The following is a 24,622-nucleotide window of genomic DNA, read 5'->3' as shown; positions in this document are numbered from 1 at the left end:
TTTCCTGTCTGCTAACCAATTCCCAATCTATGCCACTATATTACCCCAATCCCATGTGCTTTAATTTTGCACACTTACGTGGGACTTTATCAAAAGCTTTCTGAAAATCCAAATACATCACATCCACTGGTTCTCCCTTATCTATTCTGCTAGTTACATCCTCAAAAAACTCCAGTAGGCTTGTCAGACATGATTTCCCATTCATAAATCCATGTTGACTTTGTCTAATCCCATTGATATTTTCTAAGTGTCCTGTTATCACATCCTTTATAATAGGCTCTAACATTTTCCCTGCTATTGATGTTAGGTTAACTAGTCTGTAATTCTCTGTTTTCTCCCTCTCTCCTTGTTTAGATAGTAAGGTTACATTTGCCACCCTCCAATCTGCAGGGACTGTTCCTGAATCTATAGAACTTTGGAAGATAACAACCAACACACCCACTATTTCCACGGCCACCTCCTTTAGTACCCTGGGATGTAGATTATCAGGACCTGGGGATTTATCAGCTTTCAGTCCCATTAACTTCTCCAGCACTGTTTTTTCAGTAATACTAATTTCCTTCAATTCCTCCTTCTCACTAGACCCTCGATTCCCCAGCATTTCTGGGAAGTTATTTGTGTCTTCCTCCGTGAAGACAAAACTAAAGTAGTTGTTTAATTGCTCTGCCATTTCCTTGTTCCCTATTATAAATTCTCCCATTTCGGACTGTAAGGGACCTACATTTGTCCTCACTAATCTTTTTCTTTTAGAAGCTTTTAGAGTCTGCTTTTACGTTCCTTGAAGATTTACATTCATACTCTATTTTTCTCCTCTTAATTCAATCTCTTGGTTCTCCTTTCCTGAATCCTAAACTGCTCCCAATCCTCAGGCTTGCTACTTTTTCCAGTAACTTTATATGGCTCCTCTTTGGATCTAATATTATCCTTAATTTCTTTTGTTAGCCATGGTTGGGCCGCTTTTCCTGTTGTGTTTTTGCAAGAGAGAGGAATGTGTAACTGTTGCAATGCATGCATTCGCTCCTTGAATACTGGCCACTGCCTATCCCCCTTTTAATGAAGTTCCCCAATCTATTTTAGCCAACTCGTGCCTCATACCTTCACAGTTTCCTTTGGTAAGATTTAACACCTTAGTTTCAGGTCAGATGGGAATGGATGGGGTTCAATTGAGGAGTTATTACGAAGGGCTGTTGCCAGTTACTGACTGATTAATGAGCATCGCAGCCAAATATCTTCACCACTATTTTCCCCAACTCATCCCCAAGAGGTGACAATTTCTGGAGCTCGTTCTCCAGGGTCTCTGCCACAGGGCACCAGTCAGTCAGGCATTAACCCCAGTCGTCACCAACAAACCCAAGAGAGTAACAGACTCACCGAGACCAGGGCCTCGCACACACTGGTAAGGACAGCAGGTCGCAGTGAGTGAATCAGCAGCTTGTGTTCAATCAGGACTGTGAGGAGCAGGGTGACGGTATTCTCAGCGCCTAGATTCTGGAGCAGGGTGAAGTAACTGGCCCCACTGAAACAGAGAGAGCAGGGGACACACGTTAACAAGGTGGCAGACTATGGGAGAGGTGGGGAGAGGGAAAGGGGAAGGAACACAAAGACTGAGAAATAAGTGACGTTGATAGAAGCCCCATCAACCAGATAATGAGCTAACAATGGCAACACCTACCTGAGCAATAGTGGGGAAGACACAGGCTGGCAAATCAGCAAATTATCATACGGTGAGAGCTGAAACACACATAACACAAAAATCAACTCACACCTGCCAGTTATACACCCAGCGCTAACTGTGAACTCACACCTGTCAGTATTAATCCCAGTGTAAAATGTGACCTCACACCTGTCAGTATTAACCCCAGTGTGAACTGTGACCTCACACCTGTCAGTATTAACCCCAGTGTAAACTGTGAACTCACACCTGTCAGTATTAATCCCAGTGTAAACTGTGAACTCACACCTGTCAGTATTAATCCCAGGGTAAACTGTGAACTCACACCTGTCGGTATTAACCCCAGTGTAAACTGTGAACACACACCTGTCGGTATCAACCCCAGTGTAAACTGTGAACTCACACCTGTCGGTATTAACCCCAGTGTAAACTGTGAACTCACACCTGTCGGTATTAACCCCAGTGTAAACTGTGAACTCACACCTGTCAGTATTAATCCCAGTGTAAACTGTGAACTCACACCTGTCAGTATTAACCCCAGTGTAAACTGTGAACTCACACCTGTCAGTATTAACCCCAGTGTAAACTGTGACCTCACACCTGTCAGTATTAACCCCAGTGTAAACTGTGAACTCACACCTGTCAGTATTAACCCCAGTGTAAACTGTGAACTCACACCTGTCAGTATTAACCCCAGTATGAACTGTGAACTCACACCTGTCAGTATTAATCCCAGTGTAAACTGTGAACACACACCTGTCAGTATTAACCCCATTGTAAACTGTGACCTCACACCTGTCAGTATTAATCCCAGTGTAAACTGTGAACTCACACCTGTCAGTATTAACCCCAGTGTAAACTGTGAACTCACACCTGTCAGTATTAACCCCAGTGTAAACTGTGAACTCACACCTGTCAGTATTAACCCCAGTGTAAACTGTGACCTCACACCTGTCAGTATTAACCCCAGTGTAAATTGTAAACTCAGACCTGTCAGTATTAACTCCAGTGTAAACTGTGACCTCACACCTGTCAGTATTAACCCGTGTAAACTGTGACCTCACACCTGTCAGTATTAATCCCAGTGTAAATTGTGAACTCACACCTGTCAGTATTAACCCCCAGTGTGAACTGTGAACTCACACCTGTCAGTATTAACCCCAGTGTGAACTGTGAACTCACACCTGTCAGTATTAATCCCAGTGTAAACTGTGAACTCACACCTGTCAGTTTTAATCCCAGTGTAAACTGTGAACTCACACCTGTCAGTATTAACTCCAGTGTAAACTGTGAACTCACACCTGTCAGTATTAATCCCAGTGTAAACTGTGAACTCACACCTCTCAGTATTAACCCCAGTGTAAACTGTGAACTCACACCTGTCAGTATTAACTCCAGTGTAAACTGTGAACTCACACCTGTCAGTAATAACTCCAGTGTAAACTGTGAACTCACACCTGTCAGTATTAATCCCAGTGTAAACTGTGAACTCACACCTGTCAGTATTAACTCCAGTGTAAACTGTGAACTCACACCTGTCAGTATTAATCCCAGTGTAAACTGTGAACTCACACCTGTCAGTATTAACCCCAGTGTAAACTGTGAACTCACACCTGTCGGTATTAACCCCAGTGTAAACTGTGAACTCACACCTGTCGGTATTAACCCCAGTGTAAACTGTGAACTCACACCTGTCGGTATTAACCCCAGTGTGAACTGTGAACTCACACCTGTCGGTATTAACCCCAGTGTAAACTGTGAACTCACACCTGTCGGTATTAACCCCAGTGTAAACTGTGAACTCACACCTGTCGGTATTAACCCCAGTGTGAACTGTGAACTCACACCTGTCAGTATTAACCCCAGTGTGAACTGTGAACTCACACCTGTCAGTATTAACCCCAGTGTGAACTGTGAACTCACACCTGTCAGTATTAACCCCAGTGTAAACTGTGAACTCACACCTGTCAGTATTAACCCCAGTGTAAACTGTGAACTCACACCTGTCAGTATTAACCCCAGTGTAAACTGTGAACTCACACCTGTCAGTATTAACCCCAGTGTAAACTGTGAACTCACACCTGTCAGTATTAACCCCAGTGTAAACTGTGAACTCACACCTGTCAGTATTAACCCCAGTGTAAACTGTGAACTCACACCTGTCAGTATTAACCCCAGTGTAAACTGTGAACTCACACCTGTCAGTATTAACCCCAGTGTAAACTGTGAACTCACACCTGTCAGTATTAATCCCAGTGTAAACTGTGAACTCACACCTGTCAGTATTAACCCCAGTGTAAACTGTGAACTCACACCTGTCAGTATTAACCCCAGTGTAAACTGTGAACTCACACCTGTCAGTATTAACCCCAGTGTAAACTGTGAACTCACACCTGTCAGTATTAACCCCAGTGTAAACTGTGAACTCACACCTGTCAGTATTAACCCCAGTGTAAACTGTGAACTCACACCTGTCAGTATTAACCCCAGTGTAAACTGTGAACTCACACCTGTCAGTATTAACCCCAGTGTAAACTGTGAACTCACACCTGTCAGTATTAACCCCAGTGTAAACTGTGAACTCACACCTGTCAGTATTAACCCCAGTGTAAACTGTGAACTCACACCTGTCAGTATTAACCCCAGTGTAAACTGTGAACTCACACCTGTCAGTATTAACCCCAGTGTAAACTGTGAACTCACACCTGTCAGTATTAACCCCAGTGTAAACTGTGAACTCACACCTGTCAGTATTAACCCCAGTGTAAACTGTGAACTCACACCTGTCAGTATTAACCCCAGTGTAAACTGTGAACTCACACCTGTCAGTATTAACCCCAGTGTAAACTGTGAACTCACACCTGTCAGTATTAACCCCAGTGTAAACTGTGAACTCACACCTGTCAGTATTAACCCCAGTGTAAACTGTGAACTCACACCTGTCAGTATTAACCCCAGTGTAAACTGTGAACTCACACCTGTCAGTATTAACCCCAGTGTAAACTGTGAACTCACACCTGTCAGTATTAACCCCAGTGTAAACTGTGAACTCACACCTGTCAGTATTAACCCCAGTGTAAACTGTGAACTCACACCTGTCAGTATTAACCCCAGTGTAAACTGTGAACTCACACCTGTCAGTATTAACCCCAGTGTAAACTGTGAACTCACACCTGTCAGTATTAACCCCAGTGTAAACTGTGAACTCACACCTGTCAGTATTAACCCCAGTGTAAACTGTGAACTCACACCTGTCAGTATTAACCCAGTGTAAACTGTGAACTCACACCTGTCAGTATTAACCCCAGTGTAAACTGTGAACTCACACCTGTCAGTATTAACCCCAGTGTAAACTGTGAACTCACACCTGTCAGTATTAACCCCAGTGTAAACTGTGAACTCACACCTGTCAGTATTAACCCCAGTGTAAACTGTGAACTCACACCTGTCAGTATTAACCCCAGTGTAAACTGTGAACTCACACCTGTCAGTATTAATCCCAGTGTAAACTGTGAACTCACACCTGTCAGTATTAACCCCAGTGTAAACTGTGAACTCACACCTGTCAGTATTAACTCCAGTGTAAACTGTGAACTCACACCTGTCAGTATTAATCCCAGTGTAAACTGTGAACTCACACCTGTCAGTATTAACCCCAGTGTAAACTGTGAACTCACACCTGTCAGTATTAACCCCAGTGTAAACTGTGAACTCACACCTGTCAGTATTAACCCCAGTGTAAACTGTGAACTCACACCTGTCAGTATTAATCCCAGTGTAAACTGTGAACTCACACCTGTCAGTATTAACACAGTGTAAACTGTGAACTCACACCTGTCAGTATTAACTCCAGTGTAAACTGTGAACTCACACCTGTCAGTATTAACCCCAGTGTAAACTGTGAACTCACACCTGTCAGTATTAACCCCAGTGTAAACTGTGAACTCACACCTGTCAGTATTAATCCCAGTGTAAACTGTGAACTCACACCTGTCAGTATTAACCCCAGTGTAAACTGTGAACTCACACCTGTCAGTATTAACCCCAGTGTAAACTGTGAACTCACACCTGTCAGTATTAACCCCAGTGTAAACTGTGAACTCACACCTGTCAGTATTAACCCCAGTGTAAACTGTGAACTCACACCTGTCAGTATTAACCCCAGTGTAAACTGTGAACTCACACCTGTCAGTATTAACCCCAGTGTAAACTGTGAACTCACACCTGTCAGTATTAACCCCAGTGTAAACTGTGAACTCACACCTGTCAGTATTAACCCCAGTGTAAACTGTGAACTCACACCTGTCAGTATTAACCCCAGTGTAAACTGTGAACTCACACCTGTCAGTATTAACCCCAGTGTAAACTGTGAACTCACACCTGTCAGTATTAACCCCAGTGTAAACTGTGAACTCACACCTGTCAGTATTAACCCCAGTGTAAACTGTGAACTCACACCTGTCAGTATTAACCCCAGTGTAAACTGTGAACTCACACCTGTCAGTATTAACCCCAGTGTAAACTGTGAACTCACACCTGTCAGTATTAACCCCAGTGTAAACTGTGAACTCACACCTGTCAGTATTAACCCCAGTGTAAACTGTGAACTCACACCTGTCAGTATTAACCCCAGTGTAAACTGTGAACTCACACCTGTCAGTATTAACCCCAGTGTAAACTGTGAACTCACACCTGTCAGTATTAACCCCAGTGTAAACTGTGACCTCACACCTGTCAGTATTAATCCCAGTGTAAACTGTGAACTCACACCTGTCAGTATTAACCCCAGTGTAAACTGTGAACTCACACCTGTCAGTATTAACCCCAGTGTAAACTGTGAACTCACACCTGTCAGTATTAACCCCAGTGTAAACTGTGAACTCACACCTGTCAGTATTAACCCCAGTGTAAACTGTGAACTCACACCTGTCAGTATTAACCCCAGTGTAAACTGTGAACTCACACCTGTCAGTATTAACCCCAGTGTAAACTGTGAACTCACACCTGTCAGTATTAACCCCAGTGTAAACTGTGAACTCACACCTGTCAGTATTAACCCCAGTGTAAACTGTGAACTCACACCTGTCAGTATTAACCCCAGTGTAAACTGTGAACTCACACCTGTCAGTATTAACCCCAGTGTAAACTGTGAACTCACACCTGTCAGTATTAACCCCAGTGTAAACTGTGAACTCACACCTGTCAGTATTAACCCCAGTGTAAACTGTGAACTCACACCTGTCAGTATTAACCCCAGTGTAAACTGTGAACTCACACCTGTCAGTATTAACCCCAGTGTAAACTGTGAACTCACACCTGTCAGTATTAACCCCAGTGTAAACTGTGAACTCACACCTGTCAGTATTAACCCCAGTGTAAACTGTGAACTCACACCTGTCAGTATTAACCCCAGTGTAAACTGTGAACTCACACCTGTCAGTATTAACCCCAGTGTAAACTGTGAACTCACACCTGTCAGTATTAACCCCAGTGTAAACTGTGAACTCACACCTGTCAGTATTAACCCCAGTGTAAACTGTGAACTCACACCTGTCAGTATTAACCCCAGTGTAAACTGTGAACTCACACCTGTCAGTATTAACCCCAGTGTAAACTGTGAACTCACACCTGTCAGTATTAACCCCAGTGTAAACTGTGAACTCACACCTGTCAGTATTAACCCCAGTGTAAACTGTGAACTCACACCTGTCAGTATTAACCCCAGTGTAAACTGTGAACTCACACCTGTCAGTATTAACCCCAGTGTAAACTGTGAACTCACACCTGTCAGTATTAACCCCAGTGTAAACTGTGAACTCACACCTGTCAGTATTAACCCCAGTGTAAACTGTGAACTCACACCTGTCAGTATTAACCCCAGTGTAAACTGTGAACTCACACCTGTCAGTATTAACCCCAGTGTAAACTGTGAACTCACACCTGTCAGTATTAACCCCAGTGTAAACTGTGAACTCACACCTGTCAGTATTAACCCCAGTGTAAACTGTGAACTCACACCTGTCAGTATTAACCCCAGTGTAAACTGTGAACTCACACCTGTCAGTATTAACCCCAGTGTAAACTGTGAACTCACACCTGTCAGTATTAACCCCAGTGTAAACTGTGAACTCACACCTGTCAGTATTAACCCCAGTGTAAACTGTGAACTCACACCTGTCAGTATTAACCCCAGTGTAAACTGTGAACTCACACCTGTCAGTATTAACCCAGTGTAAACTGTGAACTCACACCTGTCAGTATTAACCCCAGTGTAAACTGTGAACTCACACCTGTCAGTATTAACCCCAGTGTAAACTGTGAACTCACACCTGTCAGTATTAACCCCAGTGTAAACTGTGAACTCACACCTGTCAGTATTAACCCCAGTGTAAACTGTGAACTCACACCTGTCAGTATTAACCCCAGTGTAAACTGTGAACTCACACCTGTCAGTATTAACCCCAGTGTAAACTGTGAACTCACACCTGTCAGTATTAACCCCAGTGTAAACTGTGAACTCACACCTGTCAGTATTAACCCCAGTGTAAACTGTGAACTCACACCTGTCAGTATTAACCCCAGTGTAAACTGTGAACTCACACCTGTCAGTATTAACCCCAGTGTAAACTGTGAACTCACACCTGTCAGTATTAACCCCAGTGTAAACTGTGAACTCACACCTGTCAGTATTAACCCCAGTGTAAACTGTGAACTCACACCTGTCAGTATTAACCCCAGTGTAAACTGTGAACTCACACCTGTCAGTATTAACCCCAGTGTAAACTGTGAACTCACACCTGTCAGTATTAACCCCAGTGTAAACTGTGAACTCACACCTGTCAGTATTAACCCCAGTGTAAACTGTGAACTCACACCTGTCAGTATTAACCCCAGTGTAAACTGTGAACTCACACCTGTCAGTATTAACCCCAGTGTAAACTGTGAACTCACACCTGTCAGTATTAACCCCAGTGTAAACTGTGAACTCACACCTGTCAGTATTAACCCCAGTGTAAACTGTGAACTCACACCTGTCAGTATTAACCCCAGTGTAAACTGTGAACTCACACCTGTCAGTATTAACCCCAGTGTAAACTGTGAACTCACACCTGTCAGTATTAACCCCAGTGTAAACTGTGAACTCACACCTGTCAGTATTAACCCCAGTGTAAACTGTGAACTCACACCTGTCAGTATTAACCCCAGTGTAAACTGTGAACTCACACCTGTCAGTATTAACCCCAGTGTAAACTGTGAACTCACACCTGTCAGTATTAACCCCAGTGTAAACTGTGAACTCACACCTGTCAGTATTAACCCCAGTGTAAACTGTGAACTCACACCTGTCAGTATTAACCCCAGTGTAAACTGTGAACTCACACCTGTCAGTATTAACCCCAGTGTAAACTGTGAACTCACACCTGTCAGTATTAACCCCAGTGTAAACTGTGAACTCACACCTGTCAGTATTAACCCCAGTGTAAACTGTGAACTCACACCTGTCAGTATTAACCCCAGTGTAAACTGTGAACTCACACCTGTCAGTATTAACCCCAGTGTAAACTGTGAACTCACACCTGTCAGTATTAACCCCAGTGTAAACTGTGAACTCACACCTGTCAGTATTAACCCCAGTGTAAACTGTGAACTCACACCTGTCAGTATTAACCCCAGTGTAAACTGTGAACTCACACCTGTCAGTATTAACCCCAGTGTAAACTGTGAACTCACACCTGTCAGTATTAACCCCAGTGTAAACTGTGAACTCACACCTGTCAGTATTAACCCCAGTGTAAACTGTGAACTCACACCTGTCAGTATTAACCCCAGTGTAAACTGTGAACTCACACCTGTCAGTATTAACCCCAGTGTAAACTGTGAACTCACACCTGTCAGTATTAACCCCAGTGTAAACTGTGAACTCACACCTGTCAGTATTAACCCCAGTGTAAACTGTGAACTCACACCTGTCAGTATTAACCCCAGTGTAAACTGTGAACTCACACCTGTCAGTATTAACCCCAGTGTAAACTGTGAACTCACACCTGTCAGTATTAACCCCAGTGTAAACTGTGAACTCACACCTGTCAGTATTAACCCCAGTGTAAACTGTGAACTCACACCTGTCAGTATTAACCCCAGTGTAAACTGTGAACTCACACCTGTCAGTATTAACCCCAGTGTAAACTGTGAACTCACACCTGTCAGTATTAACCCCAGTGTAAACTGTGAACTCACACCTGTCAGTATTAACCCCAGTGTAAACTGTGAACTCACACCTGTCAGTATTAACCCCAGTGTAAACTGTGAACTCACACCTGTCAGTATTAACCCCAGTGTAAACTGTGAACTCACACCTGTCAGTATTAACCCCAGTGTAAACTGTGAACTCACACCTGTCAGTATTAACCCCAGTGTAAACTGTGAACTCACACCTGTCAGTATTAACCCCAGTGTAAACTGTGAACTCACACCTGTCAGTATTAACCCCAGTGTAAACTGTGAACTCACACCTGTCAGTATTAACCCCAGTGTAAACTGTGAACTCACACCTGTCAGTATTAACCCCAGTGTAAACTGTGAACTCACACCTGTCAGTATTAACCCCAGTGTAAACTGTGAACTCACACCTGTCAGTATTAACCCCAGTGTAAACTGTGAACTCACACCTGTCAGTATTAACCCCAGTGTAAACTGTGAACTCACACCTGTCAGTATTAACCCCAGTGTAAACTGTGAACTCACACCTGTCAGTATTAACCCCAGTGTAAACTGTGAACTCACACCTGTCAGTATTAACCCCAGTGTAAACTGTGAACTCACACCTGTCAGTATTAACCCCAGTGTAAACTGTGAACTCACACCTGTCAGTATTAACCCCAGTGTAAACTGTGAACTCACACCTGTCAGTATTAACCCCAGTGTAAACTGTGAACTCACACCTGTCAGTATTAACCCCAGTGTAAACTGTGAACTCACACCTGTCAGTATTAACCCCAGTGTAAACTGTGAACTCACACCTGTCAGTATTAACCCCAGTGTAAACTGTGAACTCACACCTGTCAGTATTAACCCCAGTGTAAACTGTGAACTCACACCTGTCAGTATTAACCCCAGTGTAAACTGTGAACTCACACCTGTCAGTATTAACCCCAGTGTAAACTGTGAACTCACACCTGTCAGTATTAACCCCAGTGTAAACTGTGAACTCACACCTGTCAGTATTAACCCCAGTGTAAACTGTGAACTCACACCTGTCAGTATTAACCCCAGTGTAAACTGTGAACTCACACCTGTCAGTATTAACCCCAGTGTAAACTGTGAACTCACACCTGTCAGTATTAACCCCAGTGTAAACTGTGAACTCACACCTGTCAGTATTAACCCCAGTGTAAACTGTGAACTCACACCTGTCAGTATTAACCCCAGTGTAAACTGTGAACTCACACCTGTCAGTATTAACCCCAGTGTAAACTGTGAACTCACACCTGTCAGTATTAACCCCAGTGTAAACTGTGAACTCACACCTGTCAGTATTAACCCCAGTGTAAACTGTGAACTCACACCTGTCAGTATTAACCCCAGTGTAAACTGTGAACTCACACCTGTCAGTATTAACCCCAGTGTAAACTGTGAACTCACACCTGTCAGTATTAACCCCAGTGTAAACTGTGAACTCACACCTGTCAGTATTAACCCCAGTGTAAACTGTGAACTCACACCTGTCAGTATTAACCCCAGTGTAAACTGTGAACTCACACCTGTCAGTATTAACCCCAGTGTAAACTGTGAACTCACACCTGTCAGTATTAACCCCAGTGTAAACTGTGAACTCACACCTGTCAGTATTAACCCCAGTGTAAACTGTGAACTCACACCTGTCAGTATTAACCCCAGTGTAAACTGTGAACTCACACCTGTCAGTATTAACCCCAGTGTAAACTGTGAACTCACACCTGTCAGTATTAACCCCAGTGTAAACTGTGAACTCACACCTGTCAGTATTAACCCCAGTGTAAACTGTGAACTCACACCTGTCAGTATTAACCCCAGTGTAAACTGTGAACTCACACCTGTCAGTATTAACCCCAGTGTAAACTGTGAACTCACACCTGTCAGTATTAACCCCAGTGTAAACTGTGAACTCACACCTGTCAGTATTAACCCCAGTGTAAACTGTGAACTCACACCTGTCAGTATTAACCCCAGTGTAAACTGTGAACTCACACCTGTCAGTATTAACCCCAGTGTAAACTGTGAACTCACACCTGTCAGTATTAACCCCAGTGTAAACTGTGAACTCACACCTGTCAGTATTAACCCCAGTGTAAACTGTGAACTCACACCTGTCAGTATTAACCCCAGTGTAAACTGTGAACTCACACCTGTCAGTATTAACCCCAGTGTAAACTGTGAACTCACACCTGTCAGTATTAACCCCAGTGTAAACTGTGAACTCACACCTGTCAGTATTAACCCCAGTGTAAACTGTGAACTCACACCTGTCAGTATTAACCCCAGTGTAAACTGTGAACTCACACCTGTCAGTATTAACCCCAGTGTAAACTGTGAACTCACACCTGTCAGTATTAACCCCAGTGTAAACTGTGAACTCACACCTGTCAGTATTAACCCCAGTGTAAACTGTGAACTCACACCTGTCAGTATTAACCCCAGTGTAAACTGTGAACTCACACCTGTCAGTATTAACCCCAGTGTAAACTGTGAACTCACACCTGTCAGTATTAACCCCAGTGTAAACTGTGAACTCACACCTGTCAGTATTAACCCCAGTGTAAACTGTGAACTCACACCTGTCAGTATTAACCCCAGTGTAAACTGTGAACTCACACCTGTCAGTATTAACCCCAGTGTAAACTGTGAACTCACACCTGTCAGTATTAACCCCAGTGTAAACTGTGAACTCACACCTGTCAGTATTAACCCCAGTGTAAACTGTGAACTCACACCTGTCAGTATTAACCCCAGTGTAAACTGTGAACTCACACCTGTCAGTATTAACCCCAGTGTAAACTGTGAACTCACACCTGTCAGTATTAACCCCAGTGTAAACTGTGAACTCACACCTGTCAGTATTAACCCCAGTGTAAACTGTGAACTCACACCTGTCAGTATTAACCCCAGTGTAAACTGTGAACTCACACCTGTCAGTATTAACCCCAGTGTAAACTGTGAACTCACACCTGTCAGTATTAACCCCAGTGTAAACTGTGAACTCACACCTGTCAGTATTAACCCCAGTGTAAACTGTGAACTCACACCTGTCAGTATTAACCCCAGTGTAAACTGTGAACTCACACCTGTCAGTATTAACCCCAGTGTAAACTGTGAACTCACACCTGTCAGTATTAACCCCAGTGTAAACTGTGAACTCACACCTGTCAGTATTAACCCCAGTGTAAACTGTGAACTCACACCTGTCAGTATTAACCCCAGTGTAAACTGTGAACTCACACCTGTCAGTATTAACCCCAGTGTAAACTGTGAACTCACACCTGTCAGTATTAACCCCAGTGTAAACTGTGAACTCACACCTGTCAGTATTAACCCCAGTGTAAACTGTGAACTCACACCTGTCAGTATTAACCCCAGTGTAAACTGTGAACTCACACCTGTCAGTATTAACCCCAGTGTAAACTGTGAACTCACACCTGTCAGTATTAACCCCAGTGTAAACTGTGAACTCACACCTGTCAGTATTAACCCCAGTGTAAACTGTGAACTCACACCTGTCAGTATTAACCCCAGTGTAAACTGTGAACTCACACCTGTCAGTATTAACCCCAGTGTAAACTGTGAACTCACACCTGTCAGTATTAACCCCAGTGTAAACTGTGAACTCACACCTGTCAGTATTAACCCCAGTGTAAACTGTGAACTCACACCTGTCAGTATTAACCCCAGTGTAAACTGTGAACTCACACCTGTCAGTATTAACCCCAGTGTAAACTGTGAACTCACACCTGTCAGTATTAACCCAGTGTAAACTGTGAACTCACACCTGTCAGTATTAACCCCAGTGTAAACTGTGAACTCACACCTGTCAGTATTAACCCCAGTGTAAACTGTGAACTCACACCTGTCAGTATTAACCCCAGTGTAAACTGTGAACTCACACCTGTCAGTATTAACCCCAGTGTAAACTGTGAACTCACACCTGTCAGTATTAACCCCAGTGTAAACTGTGAACTCACACCTGTCAGTATTAACCCCAGTGTAAACTGTGAACTCACACCTGTCAGTATTAACCCCAGTGTAAACTGTGAACTCACACCTGTCAGTATTAACCCCAGTGTAAACTGTGAACTCACACCTGTCAGTATTAACCCCAGTGTAAACTGTGAACTCACACCTGTCAGTATTAACCCCAGTGTAAACTGTGAACTCACACCTGTCAGTATTAACCCCAGTGTAAACTGTGAACTCACACCTGTCAGTATTAACCCCAGTGTAAACTGTGAACTCACACCTGTCAGTATTAACCCCAGTGTAAACTGTGAACTCACACCTGTCAGTATTAACCCCAGTGTAAACTGTGAACTCACACCTGTCAGTATTAACCCCAGTGTAAACTGTGAACTCACACCTGTCAGTATTAACCCCAGTGTAAACTGTGAACTCACACCTGTCAGTATTAACCCCAGTGTAAACTGTGAACTCACACCTGTCAGTATTAACCCCAGTGTAAACTGTGAACTCACACCTGTCAGTATTAACCCCAGTGTAAACTGTGAACTCACACCTGTCAGTATTAACCCCAGTGTAAACTGTGAACTCACACCTGTCAGTATTAACCCCAGTGTAAACTGTGAACTCACACCTGTCAGTATTAACCCCAGTGTAAACTGTGAACTCACACCTGTCAGTATTAACCCAGTGTAAACTGTGAACTCACACCTGTCAGTATTAACCCCAGTGTAAACTGTGAACTCACACCTGTCAGTATTAACCCCAGTGTAAACTGTGAACTCACACCTGTCAGTATTAACCCCAGTGTAAACTGTGAACTCACACCTGTCAGTATTAACCCCAGTGTAAACTGTGAACTCACACCTGTCAGTATTAACCCAGTGTAAACTGTGAACTCACACCTGTCAGTATTAACCCCAGTGTAAACTGTGAACTCACACCTGTCAGTATTAACCCCAGTGTAAACTGTGAACTCACACCTGTCAGTATTAACCCCAGTGTAAACTGTGAACTCACACCTGTCAGTATTAACCCCAGTGTAAACTGTGAACTCACACCTGTCAGTATTAACCCCAGTGTAAACTGTGAACTCACACCTGTCAGTATTAACCCCAGTGTAAACTGTGAACTCACACCTGTCAGTATTAACCCCAGTGTAAACTGTGAACTCACACCTGTCAGTATTAACCCCAGTGTAAACTGTGAACTCACACCTGTCAGTATTAACCCCAGTGTAAACTGTGAACTCACACCTGTCAGTATTAACCCCAGTGTAAACTGTGAACTCACACCTGTCAGTATTAACCCCAGTGTAAACTGTGAACTCACACCTGTCAGTATTAACCCCAGTGTAAACTGTGAACTCACACCTGTCAGTATTAACCCCAGTGTAAACTGTGAACTCACACCTGTCAGTATTAACCCCAGTGTAAACTGTGAACTCACACCTGTCAGTATTAACCCCAGTGTAAACTGTGAACTCACACCTGTCAGTATTAACCCCAGTGTAAACTGTGAACTCACACCTGTCAGTATTAACCCCAGTGTAAACTGTGAACTCACACCTGTCAGTATTAACCCCAGTGTAAACTGTGAACTCACACCTGTCAGTATTAACCCCAGTGTAAACTGTGAACTCACACCTGTCAGTATTAACCCCAGTGTAAACTGTGAACTCACACCTGTCAGTATTAACCCCAGTGTAAACTGTGAACTCACACCTGTCAGTATTAACCCCAGTGTAAACTGTGAACTCACACCTGTCAGTATTAACCCCAGTGTAAACTGTGAACTCACACCTGTCAGTATTAACCCCAGTGTAAACTGTGAACTCACACCTGTCAGTATTAACCCCAGTGTAAACTGTGAACTCACACCTGTCAGTATTAACCCCAGTGTAAACTGTGAACTCACACCTGTCAGTATTAACCCCAGTGTAAACTGTGAACTCACACCTGTCAGTATTAACCCCAGTGTAAACTGTGAACTCACACCTGTCAGTATTAACCCCAGTGTAAACTGTGAACTCACACCTGTCAGTATTAACCCCAGTGTAAACTGTGAACTCACACCTGTCAGTATTAACCCCAGTGTAAACTGTGAACTCACACCTGTCAGTATTAACCCCAGTGTAAACTGTGAACTCACACCTGTCAGTATTAACCCCAGTGTAAACTGTGAACTCACACCTGTCAGTATTAACCCCAGTGTAAACTGTGAACTCACACCTGTCAGTATTAACCCCAGTGTAAACTGTGAACTCACACCTGTCAGTATTAACCCCAGTGTAAACTGTGAACTCACACCTGTCAGTATTAACCCCAGTGTAAACTGTGAACTCACACCTGTCAGTATTAACCCCAGTGTAAACTGTGAACTCACACCTGTCAGTATTAACCCCAGTGTAAACTGTGAACTCACACCTGTCAGTATTAACCCCAGTGTAAACTGTGAACTCACACCTGTCAGTATTAACCCCAGTGTAAACTGTGAACTCACACCTGTCAGTATTAACCCCAGTGTAAACTGTGAACTCACACCTGTCAGTATTAACCCCAGTGTAAACTGTGAACTCACACCTGTCAGTATTAACCCCAGTGTAAACTGTGAACTCACACCTGTCAGTATTAACCCAGTGTAAACTGTGAACTCACACCTGTCAGTATTAACCCCAGTGTAAACTGTGAACTCACACCTGTCAGTATTAACCCCAGTGTAAACTGTGAACTCACACCTGTCAGTATTAACCCCAGTGTAAACTGTGAACTCACACCTGTCAGTATTAACCCCAGTGTAAACTGTGAACTCACACCTGTCAGTATTAACCCCAGTGTAAACTGTGAACTCACACCTGTCAGTATTAACCCCAGTGTAAACTGTGAACTCACACCTGTCAGTATTAACCCCAGTGTAAACTGTGAACTCACACCTGTCAGTATTAACCCCAGTGTAAACTGTGAACTCACACCTGTCAGTATTAACCCCAGTGTAAACTGTGAACTCACACCTGTCAGTATTAACCCCAGTGTAAACTGTGAACTCACACCTGTCAGTATTAACCCCAGTGTAAACTGTGAACTCACACCTGTCAGTATTAACCCCAGTGTAAACTGTGAACTCACACCTGTCAGTATTAACCCCAGTGTAAACTGTGAACTCACACCTGTCAGTATTAACCCCAGTGTAAACTGTGAACTCACACCTGTCAGTATTAACCCCAGTGTAAACTGTGAACTCACACCTGTCAGTATTAACCCCAGTGTAAACTGTGAACTCACACCTGTCAGTATTAACCCCAGTGTAAACTGTGAACTCACACCTGTCAGTATTAACCCCAGTGTAAACTGTGAACTCACACCTGTCAGTATTAACCCCAGTGTAAACTGTGAACTCACACCTGTCAGTATTAACCCCAGTGTAAACTGTGAACTCACACCTGTCAGTATTAACCCCAGTGTAAACTGTGAACTCACACCTGTCAGTATTAACCCCAGTGTAAACTGTGAACTCACACCTGTCAGTATTAACCCCAGTGTAAACTGTGAACTCACACCTGTCAGTATTAACCCCAGTGTAAACTGTGAACTCACACCTGTCAGTATTAACCCCAGTGTAAACTGTGAACTCACACCTGTCAGTATTAACCCCAGTGTAAACTGTGAACTCACACCTGTCAGTATTAACCCCAGTGTAAACTGTGAACTCACACCTGTCAGTATTAACCCCAGTGTAAACTGTGAACTCACACCTGTCAGTATTAACCCCAGTGTAAACTGTGAACTCACACCTGTCAGTATTAACCCCAGTGTAAACTGTGAACTCACACCTGTCAGTATTAACCCCAGTGTAAACTGTGAACTCACACCTGTCAGTATTAACCCCAGTGTAAACTGTGAACTCACACCTGTCAGTATTAACCCCAGTGTAAACTGTGAACTCACACCTGTCAGTATTAACCCCAGTGTAAACTGTGAACTCACACCTGTCAGTATTAACCCCAGTGTAAACTGTGAACTCACACCTGTCAGTATTAACCCCAGTGTAAACTGTGAACTCACACCTGTCAGTATTAACCCCAGTGTAAACTGTGAACTCACACCTGTCAGTATTAACCCCAGTGTAAACTGTGAACTCACACCTGTCAGTATTAACCCCAGTGTAAACTGTGAACTCACACCTGTCAGTATTAACCCCAGTGTAAACTGTGAACTCACACCTGTCAGTATTAACCCCAGTGTAAACTGTGAACTCACACCTGTCAGTATTAACCCCAGTGTAAACTGTGAACTCACACCTGTCAGTATTAACCCCAGTGTAAACTGTGAACTCACACCTGTCAGTATTAACCCCAGTGTAAACTGTGAACTCACACCTGTCAGTATTAACCCCAGTGTAAACTGTGAACTCACACCTGTCAGTATTAACCCCAGTGTAAACTGTGAACTCACACCTGTCAGTATTAACCCCAGTGTAAACTGTGAACTCACACCTGTCAGTATTAACCCCAGTGTAAACTGTGAACTCACACCTGTCAGTATTAACCCCAGTGTAAACTGTGAACTCACACCTGTCAGTATTAACCCCAGTGTAAACTGTGAACTCACACCTGTCAGTATTAACCCCAGTGTAAACTGTGAACTCACACCTGTCAGTATTAACCCCAGTGTAAACTGTGAACTCACACCTGTCAGTATTAACCCCAGTGTAAACTGTGAACTCACACCTGTCAGTATTAACCCCAGTGTAAACTGTGAACTCACACCTGTCAGTATTAACCCCAGTGTAAACTGTGAACTCACACCTGTCAGTATTAACCCCAGTGTAAACTGTGAACTCACACCTGTCAGTATTAACCCCAGTGTAAACTGTGAACTCACACCTGTCAGTATTAACCCCAGTGTAAACTGTGAACTCACACCTGTCAGTATTAACCCCAGTGTAAACTGTGAACTCACACCTGTCAGTATTAACCCCAGTGTAAACTGTGAACTCACACCTGTCAGTATTAACCCCAGTGTAAACTGTGAACTCACACCTGTCAGTATTAACCCCAGTGTAAACTGTGAACTCACACCTGTCAGTATTAACCCCAGTGTAAACTGTGAACTCACACCTGTCAGTATTAACCCCAGTGTAAACTGTGAACTCACACCTGTCAGTATTAACCCCAGTGTAAACTGTGAACTCACACCTGTCAGTATTAACCCCAGTGTAAACTGTGAACTCACACCTGTCAGTATTAACCCCAGTGTAAACTGTGAACTCACACCTGTCAGTATTAACCCCAGTGTAAACTGTGAACTCACACCTGTCAGTATTAACCCCAGTGTAAACTGTGAACTCACACCTGTCAGTATTAACCCCAGTGTAAACTGTGAACTCACACCTGTCAGTATTAACCCCAGTGTAAACTGTGAACTCACACCTGTCAGTATTAACCCCAGTGTAAACTGTGAACTCACACCTGTCAGTATTAACCCCAGTGTAAACTGTGAACTCACACCTGTCAGTATTAACCCCAGTGTAAACTGTGAACTCACACCTGTCAGTATTAACCCCAGTGTAAACTGTGAACTCACACCTGTCAGTATTAACCCCAGTGTAAACTGTGAACTCACACCTGTCAGTATTAACCCCAGTGTAAACTGTGAACTCACACCTGTCAGTATTAACCCCAGTGTAAACTGTGAACTCACACCTGTCAGTATTAACCCCAGTGTAAACTGTGAACTCACACCTGTCAGTATTAACCCCAGTGTAAACTGTGAACTCACACCTGTCAGTATTAACCCCAGTGTAAACTGTGAACTCACACCTGTCAGTATTAACCCCAGTGTAAACTGTGAACTCACACCTGTCAGTATTAACCCCAGTGTAAACTGTGAACTCACACCTGTCAGTATTAACCCCAGTGTAAACTGTGAACTCACACCTGTCAGTATTAACCCCAGTGTAAACTGTGAACTCACACCTGTCAGTATTAACCCCAGTGTAAACTGTGAACTCACACCTGTCAGTATTAACCCCAGTGTAAACTGTGAACTCACACCTGTCAGTATTAACCCCAGTGTAAACTGTGAACTCACACCTGTCAGTATTAACCCCAGTGTAAACTGTGAACTCACACCTGTCAGTATTAACCCCAGTGTAAACTGTGAACTCACACCTGTCAGTATTAACCCCAGTGTAAACTGTGAACTCACACCTGTCAGTATTAACCCCAGTGTAAACTGTGAACTCACACCTGTCAGTATTAACCCCAGTGTAAACTGTGAACTCACACCTGTCAGTATTAACCCCAGTGTAAACTGTGAACTCACACCTGTCAGTATTAACCCCAGTGTAAACTGTGAACTCACACCTGTCAGTATTAACCCCAGTGTAAACTGTGAACTCACACCTGTCAGTATTAACCCCAGTGTAAACTGTGAACTCACACCTGTCAGTATTAACCCCAGTGTAAACTGTGAACTCACACCTGTCAGTATTAACCCCAGTGTAAACTGTGAACTCACACCTGTCAGTATTAACCCCAGTGTAAACTGTGAACTCACACCTGTCAGTATTAACCCCAGTGTAAACTGTGAACTCACACCTGTCAGTATTAACCCCAGTGTAAACTGTGAACTCACACCTGTCAGTATTAACCCCAGTGTAAACTGTGAACTCACACCTGTCAGTATTAACCCCAGTGTAAACTGTGAACTCACACCTGTCAGTATTAACCCCAGTGTAAACTGTGAACTCACACCTGTCAGTATTAACCCCAGTGTAAACTGTGAACTCACACCTGTCAGTATTAACCCCAGTGTAAACTGTGAACTCACACCTGTCAGTATTAACCCCAGTGTAAACTGTGAACTCACACCTGTCAGTATTAACCCCAGTGTAAACTGTGAACTCACACCTGTCAGTATTAACCCCAGTGTAAACTGTGAACTCACACCTGTCAGTATTAACCCCAGTGTAAACTGTGAACTCACACCTGTCAGTATTAACCCCAGTGTAAACTGTGAACTCACACCTGTCAGTATTAACCCCAGTGTAAACTGTGAACTCACACCTGTCAGTATTAACCCCAGTGTAAACTGTGAACTCACACCTGTCAGTATTAACCCCAGTGTAAACTGTGAACTCACACCTGTCAGTATTAACCCCAGTGTAAACTGTGAACTCACACCTGTCAGTATTAACCCCAGTGTAAACTGTGAACTCACACCTGTCAGTATTAACCCCAGTGTAAACTGTGAACTCACACCTGTCAGTATTAACCCCAGTGTAAACTGTGAACTCACACCTGTCAGTATTAACCCCAGTGTAAACTGTGAACTCACACCTGTCAGTATTAACCCCAGTGTAAACTGTGAACTCACACCTGTCAGTATTAACCCCAGTGTAAACTGTGAACTCACACCTGTCAGTATTAACCCCAGTGTAAACTGTGAACTCACACCTGTCAGTATTAACCCCAGTGTAAACTGTGAACTCACACCTGTCAGTATTAACCCCAGTGTAAACTGTGAACTCACACCTGTCAGTATTAACCCCAGTGTAAACTGTGAACTCACACCTGTCAGTATTAACCCCAGTGTAAACTGTGAACTCACACCTGTCAGTATTAACCCCAGTGTAAACTGTGAACTCACACCTGTCAGTATTAACCCCAGTGTAAACTGTGAACTCACACCTGTCAGTATTAACCCCAGTGTAAACTGTGAACTCACACCTGTCAGTATTAACCCCAGTGTAAACTGTGAACTCACACCTGTCAGTATTAACCCCAGTGTAAACTGTGAACTCACACCTGTCAGTATTAACCCCAGTGTAAACTGTGAACTCACACCTGTCAGTATTAACCCCAGTGTAAACTGTGAACTCACACCTGTCAGTATTAACCCCAGTGTAAACTGTGAACTCACACCTGTCAGTATTAACCCCAGTGTAAACTGTGAACTCACACCTGTCAGTATTAACCCCAGTGTAAACTGTGAACTCACACCTGTCAGTATTAACCCCAGTGTAAACTGTGAACTCACACCTGTCAGTATTAACCCCAGTGTAAACTGTGAACTCACACCTGTCAGTATTAACCCCAGTGTAAACTGTGAACTCACACCTGTCAGTATTAACCCCAGTGTAAACTGTGAACTCACACCTGTCAGTATTAACCCCAGTGTAAACTGTGAACTCACACCTGTCAGTATTAACCCCAGTGTAAACTGTGAACTCACACCTGTCAGTATTAACCCCAGTGTAAACTGTGAACTCACACCTGTCAGTATTAACCCCAGTGTAAACTGTGAACTCACACCTGTCAGTATTAACCCCAGTGTAAACTGTGAACTCACACCTGTCAGTATTAACCCCAGTGTAAACTGTGAACTCACACCTGTCAGTATTAACCCCAGTGTAAACTGTGAACTCACACCTGTCAGTATTAACCCCAGTGTAAACTGTGAACTCACACCTGTCAGTATTAACCCCAGTGTAAACTGTGAACTCACACCTGTCAGTATTAACCCCAGTGTAAACTGTGAACTCACACCTGTCAGTATTAACCCCAGTGTAAACTGTGAACTCACACCTGTCAGTATTAACCCCAGTGTAAACTGTGAACTCACACCTGTCAGTATTAACCCCAGTGTAAACTGTGAACTCACACCTGTCAGTATTAACCCCAGTGTAAACTGTGAACTCACACCTGTCAGTATTAACCCCAGTGTAAACTGTGAACTCACACCTGTCAGTATTAACCCCAGTGTAAACTGTGAACTCACACCTGTCAGTATTAACCCCAGTGTAAACTGTGAACTCACACCTGTCAGTATTAACCCCAGTGTAAACTGTGAACTCACACCTGTCAGTATTAACCCCAGTGTAAACTGTGAACTCACACCTGTCAGTATTAACCCCAGTGTAAACTGTGAACTCACACCTGTCAGTATTAACCCCAGTGTAAACTGTGAACTCACACCTGTCAGTATTAACCCCAGTGTAAACTGTGAACTCACACCTGTCAGTATTAACCCCAGTGTAAACTGTGAACTCACACCTGTCAGTATTAACCCCAGTGTAAACTGTGAACTCACACCTGTCAGTATTAACCCCAGTGTAAACTGTGAACTCACACCTGTCAGTATTAACCCCAGTGTAAACTGTGAACTCACACCTGTCAGTATTAACCCCAGTGTAAACTGTGAACTCACACCTGTCAGTATTAACCCCAGTGTAAACTGTGAACTCACACCTGTCAGTATTAACCCCAGTGTAAACTGTGAACTCACACCTGTCAGTATTAACCCCAGTGTAAACTGTGAACTCACACCTGTCAGTATTAACCCCAGTGTAAACTGTGAACTCACACCTGTCAGTATTAACCCCAGTGTAAACTGTGAACTCACACCTGTCAGTATTAACCCCAGTGTAAACTGTGAACTCACACCTGTCAGTATTAACCCCAGTGTAAACTGTGAACTCACACCTGTCAGTATTAACCCCAGTGTAAACTGTGAACTCACACCTGTCAGTATTAACCCCAGTGTAAACTGTGAACTCACACCTGTCAGTATTAACCCCAGTGTAAACTGTGAACTCACACCTGTCAGTATTAACCCCAGTGTAAACTGTGAACTCACACCTGTCAGTATTAACCCCAGTGTAAACTGTGAACTCACACCTGTCAGTATTAACCCCAGTGTAAACTGTGAACTCACACCTGTCAGTATTAACCCCAGTGTAAACTGTGAACTCACACCTGTCAGTATTAACCCCAGTGTAAACTGTGAACTCACACCTGTCAGTATTAACCCCAGTGTAAACTGTGAACTCACACCTGTCAGTATTAACCCCAGTGTAAACTGTGAACTCACACCTGTCAGTATTAACCCCAGTGTAAACTGTGAACTCACACCTGTCAGTATTAACCCCAGTGTAAACTGTGAACTCACACCTGTCAGTATTAACCCCAGTGTAAACTGTGAACTCACACCTGTCAGTATTAACCCCAGTGTAAACTGTGAACTCACACCTGTCAGTATTAACCCCAGTGTAAACTGTGAACTCACACCTGTCAGTATTAACCCCAGTGTAAACTGTGAACTCACACCTGTCAGTATTAACCCCAGTGTAAACTGTGAACTCACACCTGTCAGTATTAACCCCAGTGTAAACTGTGAACTCACACCTGTCAGTATTAACCCCAGTGTAAACTGTGAACTCACACCTGTCAGTATTAACCCCAGTGTAAACTGTGAACTCACACCTGTCAGTATTAACCCCAGTGTAAACTGTGAACTCACACCTGTCAGTATTAACCCCAGTGTAAACTGTGAACTCACACCTGTCAGTATTAACCCCAGTGTAAACTGTGAACTCACACCTGTCAGTATTAACCCCAGTGTAAACTGTGAACTCACACCTGTCAGTATTAACCCCAGTGTAAACTGTGAACTCACACCTGTCAGTATTAACCCCAGTGTAAACTGTGAACTCACACCTGTCAGTATTAACCCCAGTGTAAACTGTGAACTCACACCTGTCAGTATTAACCCCAGTGTAAACTGTGAACTCACACCTGTCAGTATTAACCCCAGTGTAAACTGTGAACTCACACCTGTCAGTATTAACCCCAGTGTAAACTGTGAACTCACACCTGTCAGTATTAACCCCAGTGTAAACTGTGAACTCACACCTGTCAGTATTAACCCCAGTGTAAACTGTGAACTCACACCTGTCAGTATT

General features: G+C 43.5%; 1 protein-coding gene across 1 annotated transcript in view; it reads right to left on the bottom strand.

The window, feature by feature from the left end:
• The window catches only part of LOC121272863 (DENN domain-containing protein 4B-like), a 248,265-nt gene that overhangs the window by 37,846 nt on the left and 185,797 nt on the right, over nucleotides 1-24,622 (bottom strand). The window contains exons 8-9 of the mRNA XM_041179697.1: nucleotides 1,673-1,731; nucleotides 1,372-1,516 (exon numbers count right to left, since the gene is read on the bottom strand). Coding sequence (XP_041035631.1) covers nucleotides 1,372-1,516; nucleotides 1,673-1,731 — 204 coding nt within the window. The remainder of the gene's footprint in view (nucleotides 1-1,371; nucleotides 1,517-1,672; nucleotides 1,732-24,622) is intronic.

This window comes from Carcharodon carcharias, chromosome 36, assembly GCF_017639515.1.
Source record: "Carcharodon carcharias isolate sCarCar2 chromosome 36, sCarCar2.pri, whole genome shotgun sequence".
Taxonomy (NCBI): Eukaryota; Metazoa; Chordata; class Chondrichthyes; order Lamniformes; family Lamnidae; genus Carcharodon; species Carcharodon carcharias.
This window is presented reverse-complemented; position numbering and strand designations above follow the sequence as displayed.